Source organism: Melospiza melodia, chromosome 2 (genome assembly GCF_035770615.1).
Source record: "Melospiza melodia melodia isolate bMelMel2 chromosome 2, bMelMel2.pri, whole genome shotgun sequence".
Classification (NCBI taxonomy): Eukaryota; Metazoa; Chordata; class Aves; order Passeriformes; family Passerellidae; genus Melospiza; species Melospiza melodia.
In genome coordinates, this window is record NC_086195.1 from 15,015,903 (window position 1) to 15,038,340 (window position 22,438).

Sequence of the window (22,438 nt, forward strand, 5' to 3'; positions counted from 1 at the left end):
CCCAGCTTAGAGCAAGGGCTCCTGCCTGTGGCAGGGCTGCTGCAACAAGGGTAAACTTGACTTAGCCACAGCAAGTCTAGGGTTGGTAAACCCTGTGCCAGCCACCGCGGTCCTACAGGAGACCCAAATTCACCTCATAACGGCGTGCAGAGTGGTCACATGTTATCCAAGCAGCTAAGATTAAAAAGCAACTGAGCTCTCACAAGCCCAAGATACCAATAAGGCCTCCACAGCAAAGAAGATCTTAGAACACTGATTAGTTGAACTCCATGAAAGCCAGGGCCCAAAATGGGATTAGATACCCCACTATGCCTGGCCCTAAATCTTGATGCTTACCCCGATCCACCTGAGAACTACGAGCACCAACACTTAAAACTCTAAGGACTTGGTGGTGCCCCAAACCCACCTAGAGGAGCCTGTTCTGTAATTGATGATATATAAGGTCCCTTCCAATCCAAACCATTCTATGATTCTATTAAACTAATTATGCATTCTGAGATCTATGAGAATGAAAAATCTGCTTCTTTCAACAGCTGCAAAGATCTCCAGAAAGGATGGATTTCGAGTATCCTATTTATGGCTCCCATAAAGCACCAGCACACCGGTAACAGGGAAGGGATATAAGCTCCCAGTTAGTGCCAGCACAGTTCTGTCTCCCCCTTCACATGGCACAGCTGTACTGGAGCTCTGCCATGGCTCATTTACATTACACCTACACACACACTTCTCTTCTTCCTCTAATAGAGATAAACCCCATGAAAATGAATTAGTACACCAAAAAGCTGAAGGAAACCTTGGAGATCTCTTATAAAAGCGTGACTTCAGCGCCTGACATGACTAAGGCTAGCTATCCCCAAGCTGGTAGAAACTCTTGCAGGCTAGTTGTTGAGCTTCTTGGGGAGCTGGCTATGGAGAGCCCAGCTCCTGGGCTGGAGTCACAGCAGTGCCCTGGCCTGCAGACTCCAGACTGACCTCTGGACACTGCTGCACCTATTTCAAGCTCCACTCAATAACTTGATTATATGCAGTTAAGGAAAATTCTGCTAAACTCATGCTACACCATGTCAATGTGCTCTCTTCTAATAATATTGCCCCGTGAATGATTTCACAATTCAAGATTGCTCAGCAGGTTCTCTGAGGGAGAAATTTTTAATACAGAGATTGTGAGCTTGTACAACTTGCCACCTCCAACACAAATTGCTTCTGTATCCAGACTTCATTTTCACTCCATTCTTTCCTCCACCGGAAACAAACTTCATGAAATACTTTACCAGATCACTGGGTAAAATACTGGGGCATGAGCCATCTTTTTGTGACATTTTAAATAATACCCAGGCTAGCAGGGTGCTCATTCAGGAAGAGGACACACAAAGCACTGGAATAAAAGTATAATTTAGGGATAGCCTTGTAACTGAAAAGAATATGAACTTGATGAAAGTACCTGCTTTTCCTAATGACACTCCATCTCCTGAAATTATGAGAATATAATTCCCATGATGAATACTGAAGCAAATCTAAAATTTTGAAATGCTTTTCTAGGAATTTTAGGTCTAGATATTTACAGTAACAAATCAAATTCATGTTGTTTACATTAAATAAATCTTTAAAATGTCATATGGAGAATGACAAATGAGATTACCTAAAAGAAAATATCCTTGTTAAGCTTTCACAGTTCACCCTACAGGGAAATGCTGAGACCTCATTGTTAGGAGTCCACATTGAGATGATTTCCTAATTTTCTCAGGCCAGATAGCAAGGTTACCTCTGGAGCAGACTCTGACATTTTAAGTAATGAACATTATCACCTAATAGATAAACATGGTCTTGGTTATCAGGCCTGGGCTGTTTGGATACATTTTACACACAAGAATTTGAAGCCTGCTTGGGTTCAGTTTAGCACTATTTGCCATTTCTAACATTTTATGATGCCAATTTCTTAGGATAAGACTGGGCAGAAAATGCCTAAGCCATTAACACCTATAAAATATGCAGTGTGAATATACTGGAACTGATTTTGCTCACCCTCTCCCCCTGACCTGTGAGGTCAGAAACCTGGTCTTGAGCTTTGCTAAAGACAGGCAGTGCAATTATTTCTGGTCTTACTCCAGCGTCCTTCTGCCACGACACACAGGCTGGCTTAAATTCTCTTGAATACTCAGATTTTCCTTGAATAAGAAACTAATGGAAAAAGTGTCCACATATTTACTCTGTAGTTACAAAATATATTTGCATCTAAATCTATTTTTATGCAGGAAATAACTAATTCTCTGTTATCTTGCTAGATATGCATCCTCTAAATCACACATTTATACCCACTGATGTAACAAACTTTGAGTTAGAAAGCAGGGACAGCCCAAATAATTTAAAAAGCTTTCTTCAATAGATTAATATTGGCAGCAGTAATGCTACTTATCTGAATCTTTTTAAAGAAAGGATATTTGATGATCTGTAGGCAAATCAGTAATTTTTATTTTTCTAATTGTTTGATTTGTGTTCTATTTTTACAGGTACTATGAACTAATGTAAGCATCCCATCACTAGTGATAGAGAGAGACAATATAAGAATAATCTTTGTCCTTTTTTTTCTGAAAAACATTTGGCTGTGGCCATACTGTACAATCAGCACAGATTGATATTTGGAGACAACATCTCAACAAAATTTATTTTCAAGTTCAGTAACATGCCTCAGAGACCAAATTATCACAGAAATCCCTTAGATGTCATCAGTAAGGATGTTTCAAGTGGGATGTCACTTTTTCATTACTGCCCAAAGCCATCTTGCTTCCCTGTGCAAAGCACATCTACCATGTTTAATCTGAGCTACCTGCATTTTACAACTGTTCTACAGGTGTAAAGAATTTCACAAGATACAAGACCCTGTAAAAGTAAGAGATGCTGAATGCTTCTGGAAAGAGCAGCTTTACTGCAACCTGTGTTAACCATAGAAGAAATGTGTTGAAACTGAAAATTCTCTTGCTGTGCACAGGGTAATATCTAAATCCTCATTCAGACAAATCCAAACAGACTGTTTGCCTAGAGACTTGATTCCAAGAATAGCTGAAACTCATGGGAAAAAAAATAGAAAAAGCATTTGATGTCCCCTTAAAAGTGTGAGTGAAACCATCATAAGAGCCTTACTTTTTCCTTTCATTTTCTAGTATCCTGAATAAATCTTTGAAGTATTGGGGAACACGGACAATCACATTTTCTGAAGGACCTATATCTTTAAGCTCAGGATAGAGTTTGGTGTCAATCACCTTCTTGATGTATCCCAGCCAGTCAAACTGCAATGACAAAGAGAAGGCTGGTTAAAGCAGATTATGGAAGAGAGATGATTTATTAACTAAGTTACACCTTTAAAACTAATCATTTCAATGCTTTACTTATTAAAAACTTAGAAACTATTACACTTTGTCATTACATATGTTTTCAATCCTCATTAAAGTTGGAACTATATTTAAGAGAACATACTCTGCAAATGAGCACACACATTCCTAATGATACTTCTTTAACATGCTGCTCTGAACACTAACGACAGTTTTAATTATACAGGTCAGATTAAAAAAAAAATTTCAGTTCTCCCCAACCAACCTGTGGAATCATGGCACTAAGCTCTGATATGTTCATTTTATTGTACATCAACTCACTTGTCCGGTTTTCATATGGAATCATGATCTGGTGAAGAGAAAAAAATGCACAAAACCATCAAACCATTATCTTGCAGGGGCTCTTACGTCATTACCATCCTTCATAATCCTGGTGCAGAAATATCTCACCACCTGTTTTCCAAGCATTTATGGCATTAACCTCTGTTTCTGAGGATTGCATTTAAGTGGAAGAAATGGAACATCGTTGCTTTTATGTTTAACTTATTACTGGGAAATTTAATGAGCTGCATGTCGTCTTTGGACTTTAGACTGGTTTAGCTCTGATTATGCTAAGGAAAGACATGCTAACACATAAAAGTACACCTAGAGCATTAATATTTATTCATTCCTTCCTATCGAGTAGAAGCCAACCTCAGATTTAACAGGTCAAATCTGAGATGGGTGCATCTTCATAGCTAGAAGTGCATCTCATGTCTTTGAATGTTTTCTTCCTAGGGATTTACCCCACCTGGGGGAAGAGCCAGATACACACAAGTTTCTCCCCATTTCACCCCATCATCCTGATTTCCATAGCAGGAAGCCTGAGTATATAGCCCAGACATGAATAAAGCGTTCCCCAGCCAGGCCTCTCATCTGTGCCACCAGAGGAGATGAATCTCAAGTTCCTCTGCAGCCTCCAAGGATACAGTAAAAGAAATCCTAAATATGAAGCAAGTCCTTTTATAACTGACAAGAAGGACATGCAGACTCCGAGACACCCCTGTGGTTCATAATAGTAAAACAAACAAAGCACAAGATATAGCTCAAAATTTTCTCAGTGTTCAAACAAAAATTCCCAACGGCAATTCCAGCCCTGCTGTAAGGTAAATCCTATACAACAGGCTGCAATGCTGGGCACTCTGAAGGACAGAGATTGACACCAGACCAACCAGACAGCTGGCACTTCTCCAAACAAAAATCTCCAGTAAGTGTTTATGGTTTTAGAATTGCTCAGCCATAAGGGAAAAAATTACTTTCTTTTCCCTTTCTGCAGATTTCATTTATCTGAAAAATCTTTAAACACTTCTTGAACCAATTTACTCCCTTCCCCTCAAAACCTTCCCTCTAGCTCCAGTGATTCAAACTTAATAAAAAAATCTTCCTTGTACACAACAAGATCTCTCAAAGCATGCCACTCCTTCCTATATCTAAAGTATTCTTGTTGCATCTTCCTGAGCACAGGAATTCTCCATTGCACATGTTTACTTAGAAAAATGCAGAGGAACCCTGGATACAGTGAAACCTCCAGTGACAAACAGGACTACCTCCATCACAGTAAGATGTTTATATAATCATTCTGTTTATTAAGGTTAATGCAACAATCCATGTTCATTGACTCATGCCTAATATCTGGACAGATGTTAGGAGGATTATTCTTACTAAAAGAACCTGTAAGCAAGCATGGCTTGTTGCATAATGATGTGCATTACTGATGCTGAGGGTTGTTACATGATCCATGTCATCTTACATAGCAGCTTCCCTTACATACTTTGTGGATTAATGCTCTGTGAGACACTTGTTAAGGAAAGCATTAGAGCTACCAGAGCTAAGGATACATCTTCTTATGCCATCAGTGATAAACAGAACAAATATGTACTGCTTTTCAAGTGTGCTGGGTCACAAGGAAGTATTTGTGAATTAGTCCATCTGAGTAACTGAAAATTAATATTTGGCTTGGCTTAGATGTTTAACAAAATTTCATCCCTTTCAGCAGAGATGGAAACACTGATTGGCTACTATTGTGTGGCCCTAACTTCTTTACAAACACCATTAAGAAGCATCCTGTGGACTGCAACAGCAGGGTCCAGATAAAAGACATCTGCTGCATCACCTGTCCTGTGCAACAGGCTTCTTTGCTAACAGGAGACCAGCATTTAACAGGGATAGCTCCTTTTCTTGCCAATATGAAGGAATACTCAGCTCAGCTGGCAGTTCTACAAACCAGCATCAAGTCTGTGCCCCTACGTTTTGTGGTTTCCCAGCCACAAAGGGTTGTGACCACTGAGGCCAACCTTTCTCTCTAGTTTTAGCAGAGGCTGAAATGATAATGAACTTGCCATTCCCATGAGTGGGATTCCTGTAGAAGCCACACTGAAACAGAGATATAGAGAAGCAAAAACATTCCTTCAATCTGCAATAATTATGTGGCATAAATTAAACTCCTTGCAAAAATGATACCAAGTAAATGTCAGAACCAAGTACCAGTTTTAAACACACTTAGCTTTACTAAATTCAGTTGATCCCCTAAATTAAAACATCCTCTCTCCTAGACTACTTTATGAAAACACTTCAGGAGCTAAGGGTGGTACTGTTGTAAACACCACTTCTCACCACCAAGATCCAATATCCCTCCTAAGTCTTACACTGCTTTTAGACTGTTACACAAAGAATCATCTCAATCTGCTTCTTAAACAGACGTGTTGTGTATTCTCCACACAGGTGTATGGCAGGAGCTCAGATTCTACACAGCTTCAAAATTGTAGAATCACTTAGGTTGGAAAAGACATGTAAGGTCTTGAGTTATGTCATATTTTTCCAGCTGCCCAGTGGGTACCAGTGAATTGCTGTAGATGCACTTCAGCTGGGATATTGATCTCATCAACTTTTTGGAAGGAGAAGCCCTAACTCCTATGGGACCATCCTCAGGCACTTCCACAGTTTCTAACACATCAACAGCCCCCTGTATCTCTGTTGCCATATGGATCTCCATCCCCCACCTCCACTGAGATGGCAGACCAAAGGACCTTGCTAATACACCATCCCTTAAACATTGCCATGCCACCCCCAGGCTTGCCTCTGGTCAGCCTGGCTGACATTGCAATTTAAAACACCAAGGGTATTTGGCTAAAGTTTTTCCCCTGACATAAAATAAAATAAAATTTACAGTTTAACAATTAACTAAGGGAGAAATATTATTCATCCTTTCTTCATCAGGATCTGTTCCTTTCCTTCTGCTTCTAAAATCCCTTTGCTAATGCTGTTAATACAATGACTTTTCATTTCAAGAAAGGATTATATTGGATTACCAACCTCTGCTATTTTAACTTCCAGTTTTAGAACTGATTTCATATCAGATTCAGCTCGGGAGGCATTTGCACCCAGCAGCACTGCTGTATCAACCATGAACTTCAAAAAGGCATCTCGGTACTGTAAAGAAAGAGAAAGACTGAAATGTCAACAGGATTTGCTCTTGAGCAGAGTTGCAGCAGCAGACCAGAAATGCCCAGCTATAGGAAGGGGTATATTGCTTTCATGCCTTAGGAACCAAGGTTGTGCTTTCCTTAACTTGAATGCCAAGCAAGTTAAAAAGGAGAAATAACACTGTAAAAATACTGTGCATGACAGAGACAACTGCTGTGGTTCAGAGAGTACAAGTCTCAGGAAACGCAAATGACAGTTCTGGATTAGACTGACAACTTTCAGCTCTTACAAATGGATAATACAATATGTCAAAGTGTACAGCAGTATTTTAGGCCAACTAATACAGTAACCACCATGAGACAGAAGTACTTGTATACAAGTGCAAGCTTCATTTAGGAAACTTTGCAAGAGTGTTTCATATAAGTAGAGTTTTCTGCTAGATACCCTGCAAAATCCAAATCCAAACAAAGCACAGCCCTTTCTCAGTTTGGAGCTCAACAAAACAAAACCAACAATTAAAAGAGATGAGGGGGAAATGGTGGCTCTATTATCCAGTTGACAATACTTACAGATTTGGCTTCTGTGGTATTTTCTAGGTAATCCTCTCGAGACGATAGAGAGAGGCTTGCTTGATCAAGCTGTTAAAAACAACACAAAGTAACATTCAACAGGTAAATTCATCAGATTCAAAGACAAACTGACAAGCAGCTTTGGAAGGGTTCATGTTTTTCTGACAATTACAGTAGTTTTGTGCAAATATCTAACATATAAAACACTGCACCAGTCCGAGTTGGACAAGATTTCAAAACAGGAAAATGCTATGCTGTGCTGATGGGTAATTACTGTTATCACATTACTGTGATCTGAGGAGCCCCAGATGACCCCCTGCAATAGCTAAGCCACCTAAAGAAAAGAATCACAGGTGTGATTTAGGTGTTTAAAACAGCTACATCAGTGAGTAGGAAATGCAAAAGGACTGGGTCTACAGGATCAAATCCCTGTTTCTAATGACCATGCATCCATCTTATGTCTATTCCAGGGGTACAAGAGTCAGCTTGGGACCACACCAGTCCAGTGTATGCACCAAATGCCCCTGAGGTGCTGGAGCATGAGAGCTGCTCTCTGTCTGGGAGGCATCATCAGGTTTTTGTGACTGCAACTGAGGTTACACTTTTGAGCTTCACATAGACCAGCACTGGGGGCTGTACTCAGTCTTTTGAAAAGATGAACTGAAACTGAAGTGGCTACCAGCCAGGATTGCATGCACAGGATATTGTTATGTCCTCTGTACTTTAGCTAAAGTTGTCTTGTAGTCCAGATGGATCTTTGGCCTTCACTTACCTTTTCCATCTAAACATGGATCAGATTTTCTGGTCTACATTCACCCTAATATTGGAATTAGGCCTGAAAGTTTGAGATTTGCATTTAGCGTCTTGAGTGAAACATCTACATGGGAATATTTGCATACTGCTTCATTTGAAACACAGGAATTTTCCTAACCAGGAAAAACTCACTATGCAGCACATATTTTGTAGTAATTACTAGGAACTGAGATTTCCCAGAACTTTTCATTGTGATCAAGTTAGGTTAGGGTTTGGAAGCCAAAGCTGAAAACTTCCACTAACCAGCTTCCAAACTCTAAGATACTGATTGGAGCAGAGACAACTTATTAGATGTTCTAAACATTTTTTTGTTTGATGCTGCAATTGTTTTTAAAAGATAAGTCTAGTGACAATAGATTGTATTTATTCATACAATTCATGTAGATCTTTTTTTATCCAAATACTTTAGGTTAAGTGAATTATGTAAAAAAATGTACATGTAAAAAATAAATAAAACTTAGAATTTTAAGTGAACGAATAAATGTAATCTTTTCCTCTGCAAAGCAAACCATCCTCAGAAAGGAGTAATTGTTATGCTCAGTGCAATCCTCATTCTATGAAAAACAGCATAACTTTCTTTTGTCAGCACAATGATGCAAAAAGAATATACTCTTATGCTTTTTGTACATGTGTCTTTGCAATAGTTAACTCCTGATTATTTGGGGAATTTCAATAATGTGACTGTTACGTTAAATGCTCATTCAAATTCCCTGATCTTAAGAATTAGATTTGACAGCACATTAAACCAAGAGAGCACAAATATGAGAAATAAACCAAAAATGTTAACCACCAGCTTCAGCACTCATGAAAAAAAAGAAAAAATATCATGTTGAATGCTGAACAAAGTTTTATTTGGAGTTTCCACTTCTTTTATGACCCATTGATGATTTTGCAATGGTGAACAAAAAGAATTTTGCAATAAAGCCATTTTTCAAGCAGATTGAAATACTGTGTGGTTCATCTACACTCGAGGGAATTTGTTAAAACATGGACAAAGTAGAGCACTGGCTGATGCATTCTGCAGATCAAGGTCCTAATCAAACTAACATCAGAACACCCTACAGAATAATACGTCACTTTTCACCTAAAGCTAGCCAAGATGCCAGCAAAATAAGGATCTTAAATCATTTTCTTGCTGTGATGAATGCCATCATAACTTTCTTATTTGTTCCTTCTCTCTTGTTTCATGAACTATTTTCTTGTAGCCATGGAGGGAAAGTCGGCTCTGGCTTCTCATCTGAAGCTCTTAAACAACAATGCATTTGGCCCAGGCACTCGGTCTTGCCACAGTTATACAATTTTAACTGGAGCTCCGTCCTCCCATAGTTATACAATTTTATCTGGAGTTTTGTTAGACTATAGGGAGGCAACATTTCTTGAGTCTTTTTCTTACTAAACTGTTATTTAATGCCATGCACTGTTAAGAGTTCAGTAATGTTTTGGTCTAAAAGCAATTTCAGGTCAAAAAGCATTTCAGGAAAAATGTGAATTCTCTTATTTCACATTTAAAAGCACTTGGGATAAATCTGTGTTGTAAGGTGCTGTATAAGCACCAGATTGTTTCCATCTCAAGAAAAACAGCTCAAGTTCAAAATATCTGCTACTGATGGACCATTTTTCATCCTCACAGACAAAAAGCCTTCTTCATGCAGCCAATGAGTCATAAGCAGCACACAGAATTAGATATTGAGTTCTTATTCTCATGCACATAGACCCTGGCTATTGGTCTACTGGGACATTTTTATGGGTTTTTTTCCATTTGAAATAAGAAAACCTGCACAGAAATACTTTCCAATAGCAAGTGGTTGCTAGTGGCTTCTACACTCCCTTAAACTGGCACCTACATACATCTGTAAGCCAGAAGATAATAACAACAACAATCAAATTTAAACCTTTGGTATGTAAACGTGTTTTTAAATAAAGAGACCATAAAGCAGCATGCAAAGTAACCTATCAGAGATGCTGTGCTGTACCTTCAGGATGTAGCGGTGGGAGATTTTGTCATCAGCAGCCACATACAGACGGATGAAGACAGAGCTGCTGTATTGGCCACGCAGAGCTGCCAAGGCTTGGACCAGGCTGAACCTCCTCTCTGACCACAGCCCTTCAGGTCCAATGTTGGATTCCAGCACAGGCCAGCGGAAGGGTGAATGCTTCAGGATACTTAACAGGGGTTTCACATCGGCTTTTTCAATTTTATCTGAAATGTCAAAGTGCGACAACAATTACATTCCAGACAATTCAAGTCCAGCAGCAGCCACACAAGACAAAGATTTATTGGTACCAATTGATTTCCAGGCAAGGCAATCACAATAGCTGAAACTCAAAGCCTCTGCTCTGCCTGTGAGCATGGCAGCATAGAGGTCCAATCCTGTTTATCTGTATTAAGAATAAGAGAAGCAAGTCAGTGCCTTTCTAAAAAGGCAAAGGCTGGAATTAGGTAAATTAAAGAAAAAAAACCACACCTTGCTTAGGAACTAGCATAGAAATTTCACTGGTTTTAGGGAAATTAGGGGGGTTATTGCTCATAATCAAAGCTAGAGAGTCAATATCTGGGCACCAAAGCTGTAGAGCAAGCTATCTCACTTGCTGGCAGTCAGACAGGCCATGCTGGAAGAAAACTGTGCAGAAAATAAATCCTGAAAGAGTCAGAAGGACAAAGGGGACTTCAAAGCCTTCTTTCACCTATGCAGCTACCTTAGAGTAGTGATGTGTCCCAAATTAGTGAACATTACCTTACAGCAGCATTACAAGCTGAGGAAAAGCACTCTGCAAACATGGCTAACTTGCTTGACATGCAGATACCAAAGCTAAAGGGTCCAGGGCTGTCTACACCCAGCCCTGGGGTAGTGTTTTGATTAAACAGATTTAGAGAAATGTAGAAGGTGATGAGCAACAGGCTCTTGAAAACATCACGATGAGAATTTCATCACAGGGTTCTTCTGATTTAATAACCCCAGGCACTAACCCCACAAGCCTGAGGCACAGTTTAACATCCTTTTGCAAAGAGATAAATATCTCTTCATACTTCTGACAAGCAGGGGTTTCTCTAAAACTGACTTGTGCCTGAGTGTACCTCAGTCTCAATTCACAGCTTTAAATGTGCAAAAGACCCTCAACCCCAGCTGAATCCATATCAGCAAAATCTGCACAGAGCTTCACAGAGCTCTGCAGAGAGACAAAAAGCCTGCCTTTATAAATGCAGGGAATGCATCTATGCCCTCCTCAAATCAATCTACTTACCCTCATTCATGCAGGATGCATAAAGGATCTTTGCCTTCTGTACAGCTTCACTGTCTCGTCTTTTGCTGATGGGTTTCTCTAACAATGCTGAAAAACACAAGTCATTTTTTCAATACTTTGGAAGATGTAGATATTGTTTGCCTGTTTCAGCATTGGCTTTAATCATAGGATTTATGTGATTTAGTATGAGGCTCCATGTGTACTTTCTTAAGCAGTAGCATAGACATAATTGAACCTTTTTCTATCCCCAACAGAGAAGGTTTTTTTATTTCTTTATTTTAAAGAGAACTGATATAAAGCCAAATGACAGATGCAGCTTTTTACTCATCCTCACAACCAGCTACCCTCAGCAACTGAGGTGACAGGCAATCGTGGGGTGGGAACCAACACACAGAGCAGGGAGTCAGGAATTTTTTCAAGCGGCTCAGCTTCTGGTACATTATGAAATCAGGACCTAATGGAGAAGGCTACAGGATCCCAGGAATAAGCTGTAAATCCGCCACAATGCAGCTGCAGATCCAAAGTACTGTGGATGAATGCAGAGGCAGAAGAGCTTCAAGAGATCTGTCAGCTCAGGTGCTGCACTGCACAAGCACTCCCATGGCCAGGAGAAGCAGGTAACTCTTGAGCACAGCACAGGAACAGGGCTGGCAAACTCTGTTGGACCTCATCTGGTTTTGCAAGACCCAAGTAGGTCCTGCACAGCCTTACCTTAATGTTACTGGGTCCACTGGAAGTAGTGGCTTTACTGGCATCAAGTCCCTCCCATTATGTGCTCAGCCAGAGCTAAAAAGCCTTGAAAAATTCAAGACTCCCTTCCCAGCAGCAAAGCAGGCTCTGGGTTTCAATGAGCAGAGGAAGCACAGTGCAAGTGTGCAGAGAAGTGTGCCCCACACAAAAGGGGGAACAAAGAAAACAAAGAGTCCCAGAGGCCTGTGAATGCAGAGAATGACTGAGGCTCCGTAACACCAGCCATGGTGAGACCAAACAGCTCCCACACAGAGCTGGATCAGGGTCAAGGCAATGTTATTCCTCTGCCAGGACTGGCAGGGGACATGCAGAGTACAGAAGGGGTGGTGGCACTGCCATCCAAAGCAGCGCCCTCCTGCAAACAGAGGCAGGCACTCACTCTCCAGCCCTGCTCCTTCCACCCCACAATGCCTCTTCTCCAGGGAGGCAGAAGCTGGGTGTGACTGCTGGGTTCTTCAGCTGAGAACAGCCTGGGTTTTCACAGCTTCTCTCAGTATTAGGAACTCACTGCTTGAGGCAGGATCTTAAGGCATTTATTTCCCAAAATTTCCCTAGGCCCCTGAGGAACCAGCCATGCTGCACCCCTGAGCTCCCCACCTGAGCTCATGTGAGCACTCAGGGGACCATAAAGCTGATGTCACACTGTTTATTACTATATTTTACTCAAGGAGTACCATAGTGATGAGCAATGCCACTTTTCTCTCCCTCCGACCCTTTTTCTCCTTAAACAAACAAACAAAAAACCCCACTGCCCAATTCATTTGCTTAGACCCTTAAGAGATTATTAATGAGACCCTTAATGAGATTATTCTCTCTTAGTTATGAATAAGATTTTTCCATAAAAATACTTCTGGAGAGGATAGCTTTGGTTTCAAATCCTCAAATATTTCCCAAATAGTTAAATACAATATAATGCAAATCATCTATATATATGTTCAGTGTGTACAATTCGTAGCAGCATAATCAGACCTGCTCACATTTTCAAAATGGCATTTTGAAAGAAATGATAAATGAATCCTCCATAAAACTAAGGATGAAAAACTACCCTCCCATTAAAGCCATTACAATAATTTCTCTCTTTGCCAGTGAGCTGTACAACCATGAAATTTTGAAGCTAATAAAATCCAATGGCTAAAGCTCAAGAGAGAAACAGATTATAAAAGCCAATAAAATCAACTCTTCAGATAAAACTGCATCAAATTGTGTTAAAATCAGACCTGATGTTTACCCATCAAACCATCTCATTAATGTGACATCTACACTACCTCACTACTGCAAAGAGTGAGGTGGGGTAGATGCTGCCAGCTTGCTCAGAATTCTTTTATGAAGACAATTCTCGGTTCTGATAACATAAAATCCAGTGATCAAATATGAAAGACTCAATAAGATGCTTGAATCCTGTGGACACTGAAATAGGGGGTGTGATCCATGAATGGTCTTTAGGCTACGGAGGTTTCCCAGCCTTAACCTCAATTTTTCAGAAAGTTTTAGAAGCACAAAACTGAAGCACTGCTCACATCCATGTATTAACTAGTGGATGTGAGCAGTGCACATCCACTAGTTATGTGGATATAATATAAAATTACATTAACTAGTATAAAATCCAAACACAAGATTTAGAAATTTGCTTCTTATTTAGCTCACAATACATATGGATTTTACATGTCCTTTAGTATTTAAATTCTTAAAGATGAACAGCAAGAAAAGGCAAGAACAGCAAGAAAAGGCAAGAAGCTCAGCACACTGAACAAAGATATATGTAATCAATTAGTCTGTCTAGAGGTTGCTTATTCATGGAAAGAAAGTCACTACTGTGACTGAAATCAATGTAGGCCCATCAAGCTCTCTTTAAATTAGCAATATTGGGTGCTGTGAGCAGCCTGGCCACAGCTGCAGGCTCTGACAAACCCACCCAACAGAGCAAATCTGTTTGTGTGGGTCGATGCCTGCTGCTCTCTGCAGGGCAGCAGCTCAGCCTGCTCTCCCAGGGCTCTGCAAGCTGAGCAAACCTGCTCCAGGGCCATCCCACACACCCTGAGCAGTGCTTCACCTCCTGACACGCGACATGGATTTCATCTGCAGCAAGGGAAAAGCCAGCCAGTGACACACAGACAGCAAATTCAGCCCCGCTGGAAAAATTCACCTGAACTACACTTGTCTAGGAGAATTGTCTTTCTACTTTGGAAAACTGAAATAGCTTCAGATATTTTCTGTTTTGACTCCAAAATATAACCAAAACCTATGTTGTTTTTCAAGGGATAGGAAGAGAAAGACCACCAAAGATCAGTTAATGCTGTGCATCATAAGAGACCACAGATTTGCTGTTTGGTTTTTTACTTTGTCTTTCCAAGCTCCAGCTCTCATGCCTCACTAAGGAATTGTGTGTATTCATACAAATCCACTGAGCAATTCAGTCTGATAGGCTTTCTTTAAGCACAGTTTCCTTAAACTTTGACCTAGTTAGGGAGATCAGGGCTACCAACATTTTGACTAAAACAGCTCACTTAGCACTGAGAAAGACACTGAGCTTCTTCTTGGAGCTGTTTTGCTTGCTTGCTTGCTGTTTTCTTGTTTTAAACTAAAAGTTATAATTTCTTAAAGTAATCTTCCATTTTAGGACACTATTCTTTTTACCTTTAAAGAAGAATTATTAGGAATAAATAGTTTTGATCAGATTAGGAAATACACATCACTCAAACAAAATCTGCAGAGGTTAAAAAGGAACTACAATCTAAGCTGATTTCCAGGCATCTGAAAAAGCACCGAATTGTTATTAACATCAACCAAAATTTAAAAATTTTCTGCTGCTCCTGAGTTATACTGCTAGCCTGCCTGCAAAGCAGAATATCATAACCAAAAATCACAAAGTGAACTAGCATAGCTTAAACCAGCTGAATGTACACTTTGGATCCCATTTCCTTAGCCAAATATCAAGTATATGTTTGAATAGCTTTTTTAGCAAAACAGTTCTTTTTCAGTTACATCTTTCACTTTCTTCACTTCTAAATTATTTCCAAAGTCATTTTCTTTGGGATAAAAAGAAGTTCTTTGCCTCTATCACTGACCTCAGCACCTCATTGTTCATGTTTCCATATGCACAGGATGCCCAAATGCAAGATTTATGTTTTCCTTCACATAAAACTTAGTTATGGCAAGTGTCAACACCTATTAGCAATTGCACTCCACAGTGCTGTAATAACATAACTCATGGCATTAAGCAGCTACCACTTGCACAGTCAGAATCTGGCTAAAGGTGTTCACAATATCCTAAATTTCCTGAGATTGCAAATGGCTTCATCATTCACCTTCTTGTATATAGGAGATGAGCATGTAGAAGTTCCCATTTCAGTCAAGGTTCTTGAACTTCTGCCACCCCAGATCAGGCAGGTTTGCATCACTGCACTCCCTGACTCTTATGAAACACAAACTCTCAGCCTCACCAGCAAAAACCACTCCATAGCTGGGAGTGCTCTTCATTTGTCTGAACTGGAGATGCTCAGATACACAGCCAAGGAAAAAAAGGCACAGCTGAGGGTGGGGAGCTGGGAAGGAAGGAAGGAAGGAAGGAAGGAAGGAAGGAAGGAAGGAAGGAAGGAAGGAAGGAAGGAAGGAAGGAAGGAAGGAAGGAAGGAAGGAAGGAAGGAAGGAAGGAAGGAAGGAAGGAAGGAAGGAAGGAAGGAAGGAAGGAAGGAAGGAAGGAAGGAAGGAAGGAAGGAAGGAAGGAAGAGAGTTTATATTGAGTTGCCTTCACACAGTTCTTTTCCAGGGCAAGAGTGCTAAAAAAGGCCAGCTTCCTGTGGTTCACTACCCTTGAGTAAATAGCAATCATCTGCTGTTAAAAGCGAGAGCAAGGCACATTACAAAGTAAGCTTTGCATGTGTGTTTATTTAGCTGCATACTATTCTAAAGCTGCTAAGGATAGTCTTGTGGCTAAGTGTTACCTTTAATCTCACTTTCCATTTCCAGCCCTTGTTGATTTTCCAGCCCACTGTCTTGCACAGCTTCACTTTGGTTTTCTACCATCATATTTTATTTATGGCACCAAGAAATCCCATACCTTTCCTTCTTCTGACTTGGACTGCATGAAAAAGGATGGAAAAGCCAGATTTGCAGAGAAAAGAAACATGCACACCATTCATTCAGATTAGAAATATTGATTCAATTTATCAGTGTCCTGATCAGATTGTATGCTGATATATACTTACCCTATCAGACCATTTCCTATATATATTGTTGAGTTGAAATCCTGAGAAATACTGTGTTATCCATGAGGTTTATTTCCTATTCTAGTGAGAAAAAATACAAGTTTTCTCTGCACTTTACAACCCTAAATATTGAGAAATATCCAATTGGTAAAGATAGCATTTTGCCATTAGTTTTTGTCCTTATCCTTTTACAAACATTTGTTCTGTGTGGAAAATGCAAGTTCAAGTGTTTGCATAGTGATATCTGGCAATGATCTGAAATATATTATAATGTTTTGTATCTTGAAGAAAAAGAACTCCATGTGCAAACATCCCCCAGGGAATATGCTTGGACTAAAAAAACCCCAAAAATTATACAAGAACCCCAAGGGACATCCTATTTCCTGGAAAGTTGTAACCCTGGAGGACTCAAAAGCTAGAAGCAGACAAATAATGCAGTGTGAACTCCCAGGGCAATTCTAGAACAGACAGGAGTCTTGGATTGCAAAACCAGAGAAGTATCAAAATGGGGAGATGATCTTAGTGTGTACACAGGCTGGTGAGACAGACTGGAACACAGCCTGCCCTTTGGCTGTTGGAATTGTAAAAACAATGTTGGACAGAGGGCAGAAAAATATCAAAACAATTGGGTTTTTTCTCTGGAGGGTGTGGCTTGAGAAATAGAAGGGAGGGACAAAAAATGCATGCAGTGAGGGAACATGATTTTTCTCACAAGAGATGTGAAAGGGTGATTGGAACACAATATCAAAACACCTTTAGAAAATGCTTGGTGCTAGAGAGGTCTTTAGAAGTCTATGGCAAAAAGGCACAAAGAAAGGCAATGGTTGAACAATCAAGACAAATTCATCAGTGACACTGATTAACCACTGGAACCAGCAACCAGAGGAGATAGTGACTTCTCTGTCCCCTAAATATCTTAAAGACTTCATGCTTTTTTGGGAGATAAACTTTACCCCAAAGTCAATTATGTTTTATCCCAGTGCAAGCTACTGAGCTGCATTACATGGGTAATGTAATTGCCTGTGACACAAAAAGGGTCACAGGAAATAATCGAGTGGTTACTGCTGCCATTGCACTCTATACATGTAGGATACAGATCTCAAAGCACTCTTAGGCATGACAGAGCAAGGAGACACAGCCATTATCCATCGCTGCAGATAAAGAAAGTGAGCCACAGACTGCTCCTTATCTAACTAATGTCAGCCTCCTAGTGATTGGAACAGTGCTCCTTTATGAGCATAAGGCTTGCTGAACTTGATCCACACACTCAAAGAGCTTGATCCTTTGGAGACAGTGAATGCCCCTCAGCCCTTTTAATTTCAGAGACAGTGGGAGCTGCTTGGCATTGCCCAGATGATGCTCAGTGCTAAACTGAAAGCAGCTTGTAATGCATTCTTTTGGGATCAAGCAGCCCAAGGCCCTGCACATTCAGCAGGTTTATTTGTAAATACGCAATGACAGATAATTTCTCTTTCAACACTTGAGCAATTAAGACTCTGCTAGTCACCCTGCCCTCACGGTGCTCTACAGCTATAAGAAATGAGTTTCTTAACTGATGAGAAGAATAATTAAAAGAGCTGTTCCCATCTCCAGCTATCAGTGACAACCTTTGTTTCCCCCCTAAGTTAGCACTGCTATGTGCTCCCTCTGTGAAAAAACAAAACCCAATTTATCTTTTGGAAAATTGCAGATGGCCCTCTGATGCCAACAGCAGGTTATTTTAAGGATGTTCTGTGAGGAATTACCTCTGAAATGTAGAGAAAAACCTTCTTGAACATTGGTTGGAGTTTAGTAATCAAACTAAACACACAACACATGTGTACAGAATGTCATTCCTTGAGGTCCCTGAACTATAAGATAATTATGATTAATCTAGCCCTCTATAAAAATGTCTAACTCTTAATTCCCATATTTTATTCATGCTTAAGCGGTATGGCAAAAGAGTTCCTGCAAAGTAACCTCTAAAACCAAGTATCCACCTGCAAGTGTGCCACTGGGGATGTTTATCCCTCCAACTGCAGCATGAAGGCATCACCCCTCTTCGAACTCTCAGCACTCTGGATTTCAGAAGTCAAGATCAGGATGGTTCACAGAGCAGAGATTTGGCCAAGATGCCAAAGGGCACACAAAGAACTTTGTTACCACACTGCTATTAGAGACATCACAGCTGGACAAATGTACAGTCTGAAGCAACATGAGCTTGCACGTTTCAAGAGTGATCATTTCAGAATGGTTTGGGGCCAGCTGACATTCATTTAGAGTATCTGGTTTCCAGATCTTCCTTCTCAGAGTCCAAAGTGAAGGAGAGCTGGCAGTGGTAAGTATCATTGTTCCTACAAGGGGCACAATGTTCTACCCCAAAATAAAAGCACTGGCCACAGCACATAGAATTATACACAAGACTGCTGAGATCTTTTGACCAACAGTAACATTTCTGTCTTGATACACGAAAATAAGATTTAATTAGACTGCAACATTCCAGGCTACAAAATAGTCAAAGAAGAAAATCTGATACATATATTTTTATTCTAATCAGTTTGGGAAAGGGACTTATAGCTGGAATGGGGTCTTGAGGGGAGAGTGAAGAATATTATATTTATATATACGTATGTATGTATGTATGTTCTAAATGGAAGTGATAGACTTAATTGATATTTCAAGCTGAACACATTTCTTGGGAACAAGAAAAGTATCATCAAGCCAAGACTATTCTTAGACTTAAATCTGTTTCTTCAGAGCACTCTTCTGAAAAAGACATGGACATCTGCTGTAGGACACAACATTTAATGTTTCAGTACAACTTTATCCATCTTAGCTGGTTAATAGCACAGGTCAAACTCCCACTTGAATGCACCTACCCAGCTTCAATTTCAGAATTGCTGTGCATCTGAAAGCCTTGGAAGAAGAGCAAAGCAAGATCTTGCCTGCCTGGAAAATACCACAGAGACAAATCTCAGTGGAGGTGCAGATGACTGCTCACAGTTCTTGTCTGACACCAGCGCAACCCAACCTCAAATTCATCATTTCAAGGCCTCGTTAAAGTCCTCAATGCCTTAAAAACACAAGTTCTGCTGACAATGTCTCCTGATAAGTGACCTAAGTACTCAAAATCACTTCTTTCCTCTAGTAGCAATTGATGGCAATATTTGGTTTCTGAGGTTTCCCTAAAATATGAGCTAATATAAATTTATTTCCTTTTTTGTAAACTACTGATTCTGCTAATTGCTCTGCATTGCTTCTTGCTAGTTCACATATTTTGTGTACAGTCTGACATGTGAAGTCTGGAGTCCTTTCCCCCACCAGACCCTTTATCAGAAGTGAAATGCAAATAATTGGTTTTCAATAAAAATTTGTTTCCAAAAGTCCAAAATATTAAAATACACAGTCTAAAGATAAAATTTTTACTCACTCACAAATAAACAAGCATGAAAAGTGATGAAAAAATTTCTCACCACCATAAATAAATTAAATAATTGCTAAATTGTTACTGGCATTAAGCCTTTTCTTCCTTTTCTTTGTGCGTTGGTGGCTGTAAAGAATTCTCAGTTTCAGAGCACAGGAAGAGAAGTATCCAAGCCTAATGCAGTACAAAGTATATTTCCTTGCATTTTATAAATACCTATTTTGAGTTTTTGATTAATTATAGTCCATATTTCTGTACTGTTTGCTAAATATATATATGGGAGAACAAACTAGCATCAAAGGCTTGCAAAAAAAAATCTTTCTCCATATGGTTACAACTACCCTTGCCTAATTAAAGCCTTTTGCTTTGAGTGTCTAAAGTAAAATAAGATAGCAAATCAATACACCTTTCTGGTGCTTTTAAAACAGTTTTTAAATTTTTCCAAAGCACACCTTATTTCCACTTTCATGTCTTTTGCATTCACTTCTTAACCAGCCTTCCACTAAGTTCTTACATTTCTACTCTCAGTTCCCCATTGTTAATAATCAGATCACCAGAACCAGAATCATCTTACTGGTGTGCATAAGTGATTGAAATAATCAGTCAATGCAAATTTAATAATGGCAAACCCCTTGTTCACAGAGAAATATGAAACAATGCAGAGCACTAGCCTCCTCTCAGATTGCCCACACCTGCTGTATTGTATATTCCCACTTTGCAAGGCAGAACCACCCAGGATGTCAATGGACGGGACCATTAGTCACTTTTGGAAGGCCTTGTGTGGGCTCACAGGCCTCAGATATGCCTTAGATATTAAATATAAAAGTTTCCCTATTATTAAACCAGTAACTAGTTTGTTTTTGTTTTCTTCTTTAATAAATCTACCAGTGTTTTCTGCAGTTCCATAAGTTCATTCCTCAGAATAGCCCCTGTGGAAGTGATGCCTTAATCTCGGTCTGCCTTGCTTTGATAAACTGAGTCTCCCTCCTCCCCTTCGTTTTTTTTTGTGAGCTGAGGGGAGAGGATGGCTTGGTGGTTGGTTGGTGGGGGGAATTTAGTTTCTTTGCTATTTTTTTCATTTTTTTGGTTTTAAGGGGGTTGGTTAGGGTTTTTTGTTCGGTTTAGGGTTTTATTTTGTTGGTTTTTCTTAAAGGTATTTAATCATGATCAAGACACCAGTTATCAATTCAGGAAACTATCTTTTTTATTTGATGCAATTAATGTCCATCAGCCAATTCTTGATGGCAGCATTCATCTCATCATGGATGGAGCAGTGACTCTTGAAAAATAACAGCCCCTCATTATTAATTTTTATGATATTCCAATGGAACATTTAAATCATTATGAATTAATTTTGCACTCATGAGGATGTAATTATTATGAATATGTATTTCCACAGGAATTCATGACAATCTCATAATTAATCTATTCATATAGGTTCTAGTTCCCAAGGAACATAAACCAAGTAGAAAAAAAAATATTTCCAAATACAAATTTCATTAAAGGATTCTCTATTTAGACAAATAAACCCAACTAATGTACTGACATTCTAGGGATCCCCCGCACCCCCTGAAAAGAAATTGCCCCACAAATTCTTTCCTTGAATATCCATTTTAGCAATATGGAAGTTCTCATGGAAATAGCATTCACACAGCTGTGCTTACATAAATGCTTCCTAATGCTGCTCAGTGCCCTAACACAGAGCACATTTCCCAAACGGAAATGTTGTTTGTTTACAGTTTCAGTATTTGGTAAATTCTCTGAGTTTGTATATCAAAAGATAAGCCCATCATGTGAGTTCCTCCAAAAGTCAACATAACTGTACACAAACTGTGACCAAACAAAATATTGTTTTATAAGGAAGTGAGACCCTCTATTCATAAATTAAATTTCAAGAATAAATCTTACTCATTTGAGTAGAATTGCCCTCTTTCCTGCCCTGCCCTTCTGGCCTCCTAGTATTATGCTTTAGGGGATAACACATGTCACTGCAGTGTTAGGCAAAAGACTTTAAAACACATTTACACCAGAAGATTGCAAATTTCCCAATCATTACAATATAGGTGGAGCTCCATACTAAATGGCAGCATTACATTTACTTCATTACAATAATACTTTCAACATGTACTTGTGGAAATTTTTTGGTCAAAAAGGAGAATCATATGTCATGGATTGCTGGGCCTTCCAAGGCATCAATCCTGATTCTGTAAAATTGCCCACCCAAACATAGCCATTAAAAATTTTGAAATTCAGTATCTGCAAGTATGAGTGGCACATATCATACAAACCCCAGGTTCACTGTAAATTTAAGGGAAATATGTGCCACATGTGGAACAGGAGCGAGCAGGATGCCCTGCTCTGGTTCTAGCTGAGGGCTCAGAGGAGGATACCATTCTTGCCTCCAAACCAGGCAGCTGCTGTGGGAATCCTGCGGCTCAGTCACTGTGCTGCCTTTAAACCTCATTTAGGAACCAAAATTGTCCCCTCTCTGTACTCATGGTTTCCCAAAAATCACCCATTACAAACAATTTTCATTCTGAGCAGCCACAAAGCCTGGAAAAAGCCTTCTCCACTTTTGACTTAGGTACTTACCAAAAAGTTACTAACTTCTTGCCTGGAGAGATTAACCTGACTTGTGCCACTTATGTTTTCTCTTACATTTTCTTA

The 22,438-nt window shown here is 39.6% G+C and overlaps 1 protein-coding gene across 1 annotated transcript in view; it reads right to left on the reverse strand.

Moving 5' to 3' along the window:
- Positions 1 to 22,438, reverse strand: part of PHEX (phosphate regulating endopeptidase X-linked) — a 95,784-nt gene that overhangs the window by 62,288 nt on the left and 11,058 nt on the right. Inside the window, exons 4-9 of the mRNA XM_063182458.1 lie at positions 11,414 to 11,500; positions 10,144 to 10,370; positions 7,358 to 7,426; positions 6,678 to 6,794; positions 3,592 to 3,675; positions 3,139 to 3,284 (exon numbers count right to left, since the gene is read on the reverse strand). Coding sequence (XP_063038528.1) covers positions 3,139 to 3,284; positions 3,592 to 3,675; positions 6,678 to 6,794; positions 7,358 to 7,426; positions 10,144 to 10,370; positions 11,414 to 11,500 — 730 coding nt within the window. The remainder of the gene's footprint in view (positions 1 to 3,138; positions 3,285 to 3,591; positions 3,676 to 6,677; positions 6,795 to 7,357; positions 7,427 to 10,143; positions 10,371 to 11,413; positions 11,501 to 22,438) is intronic.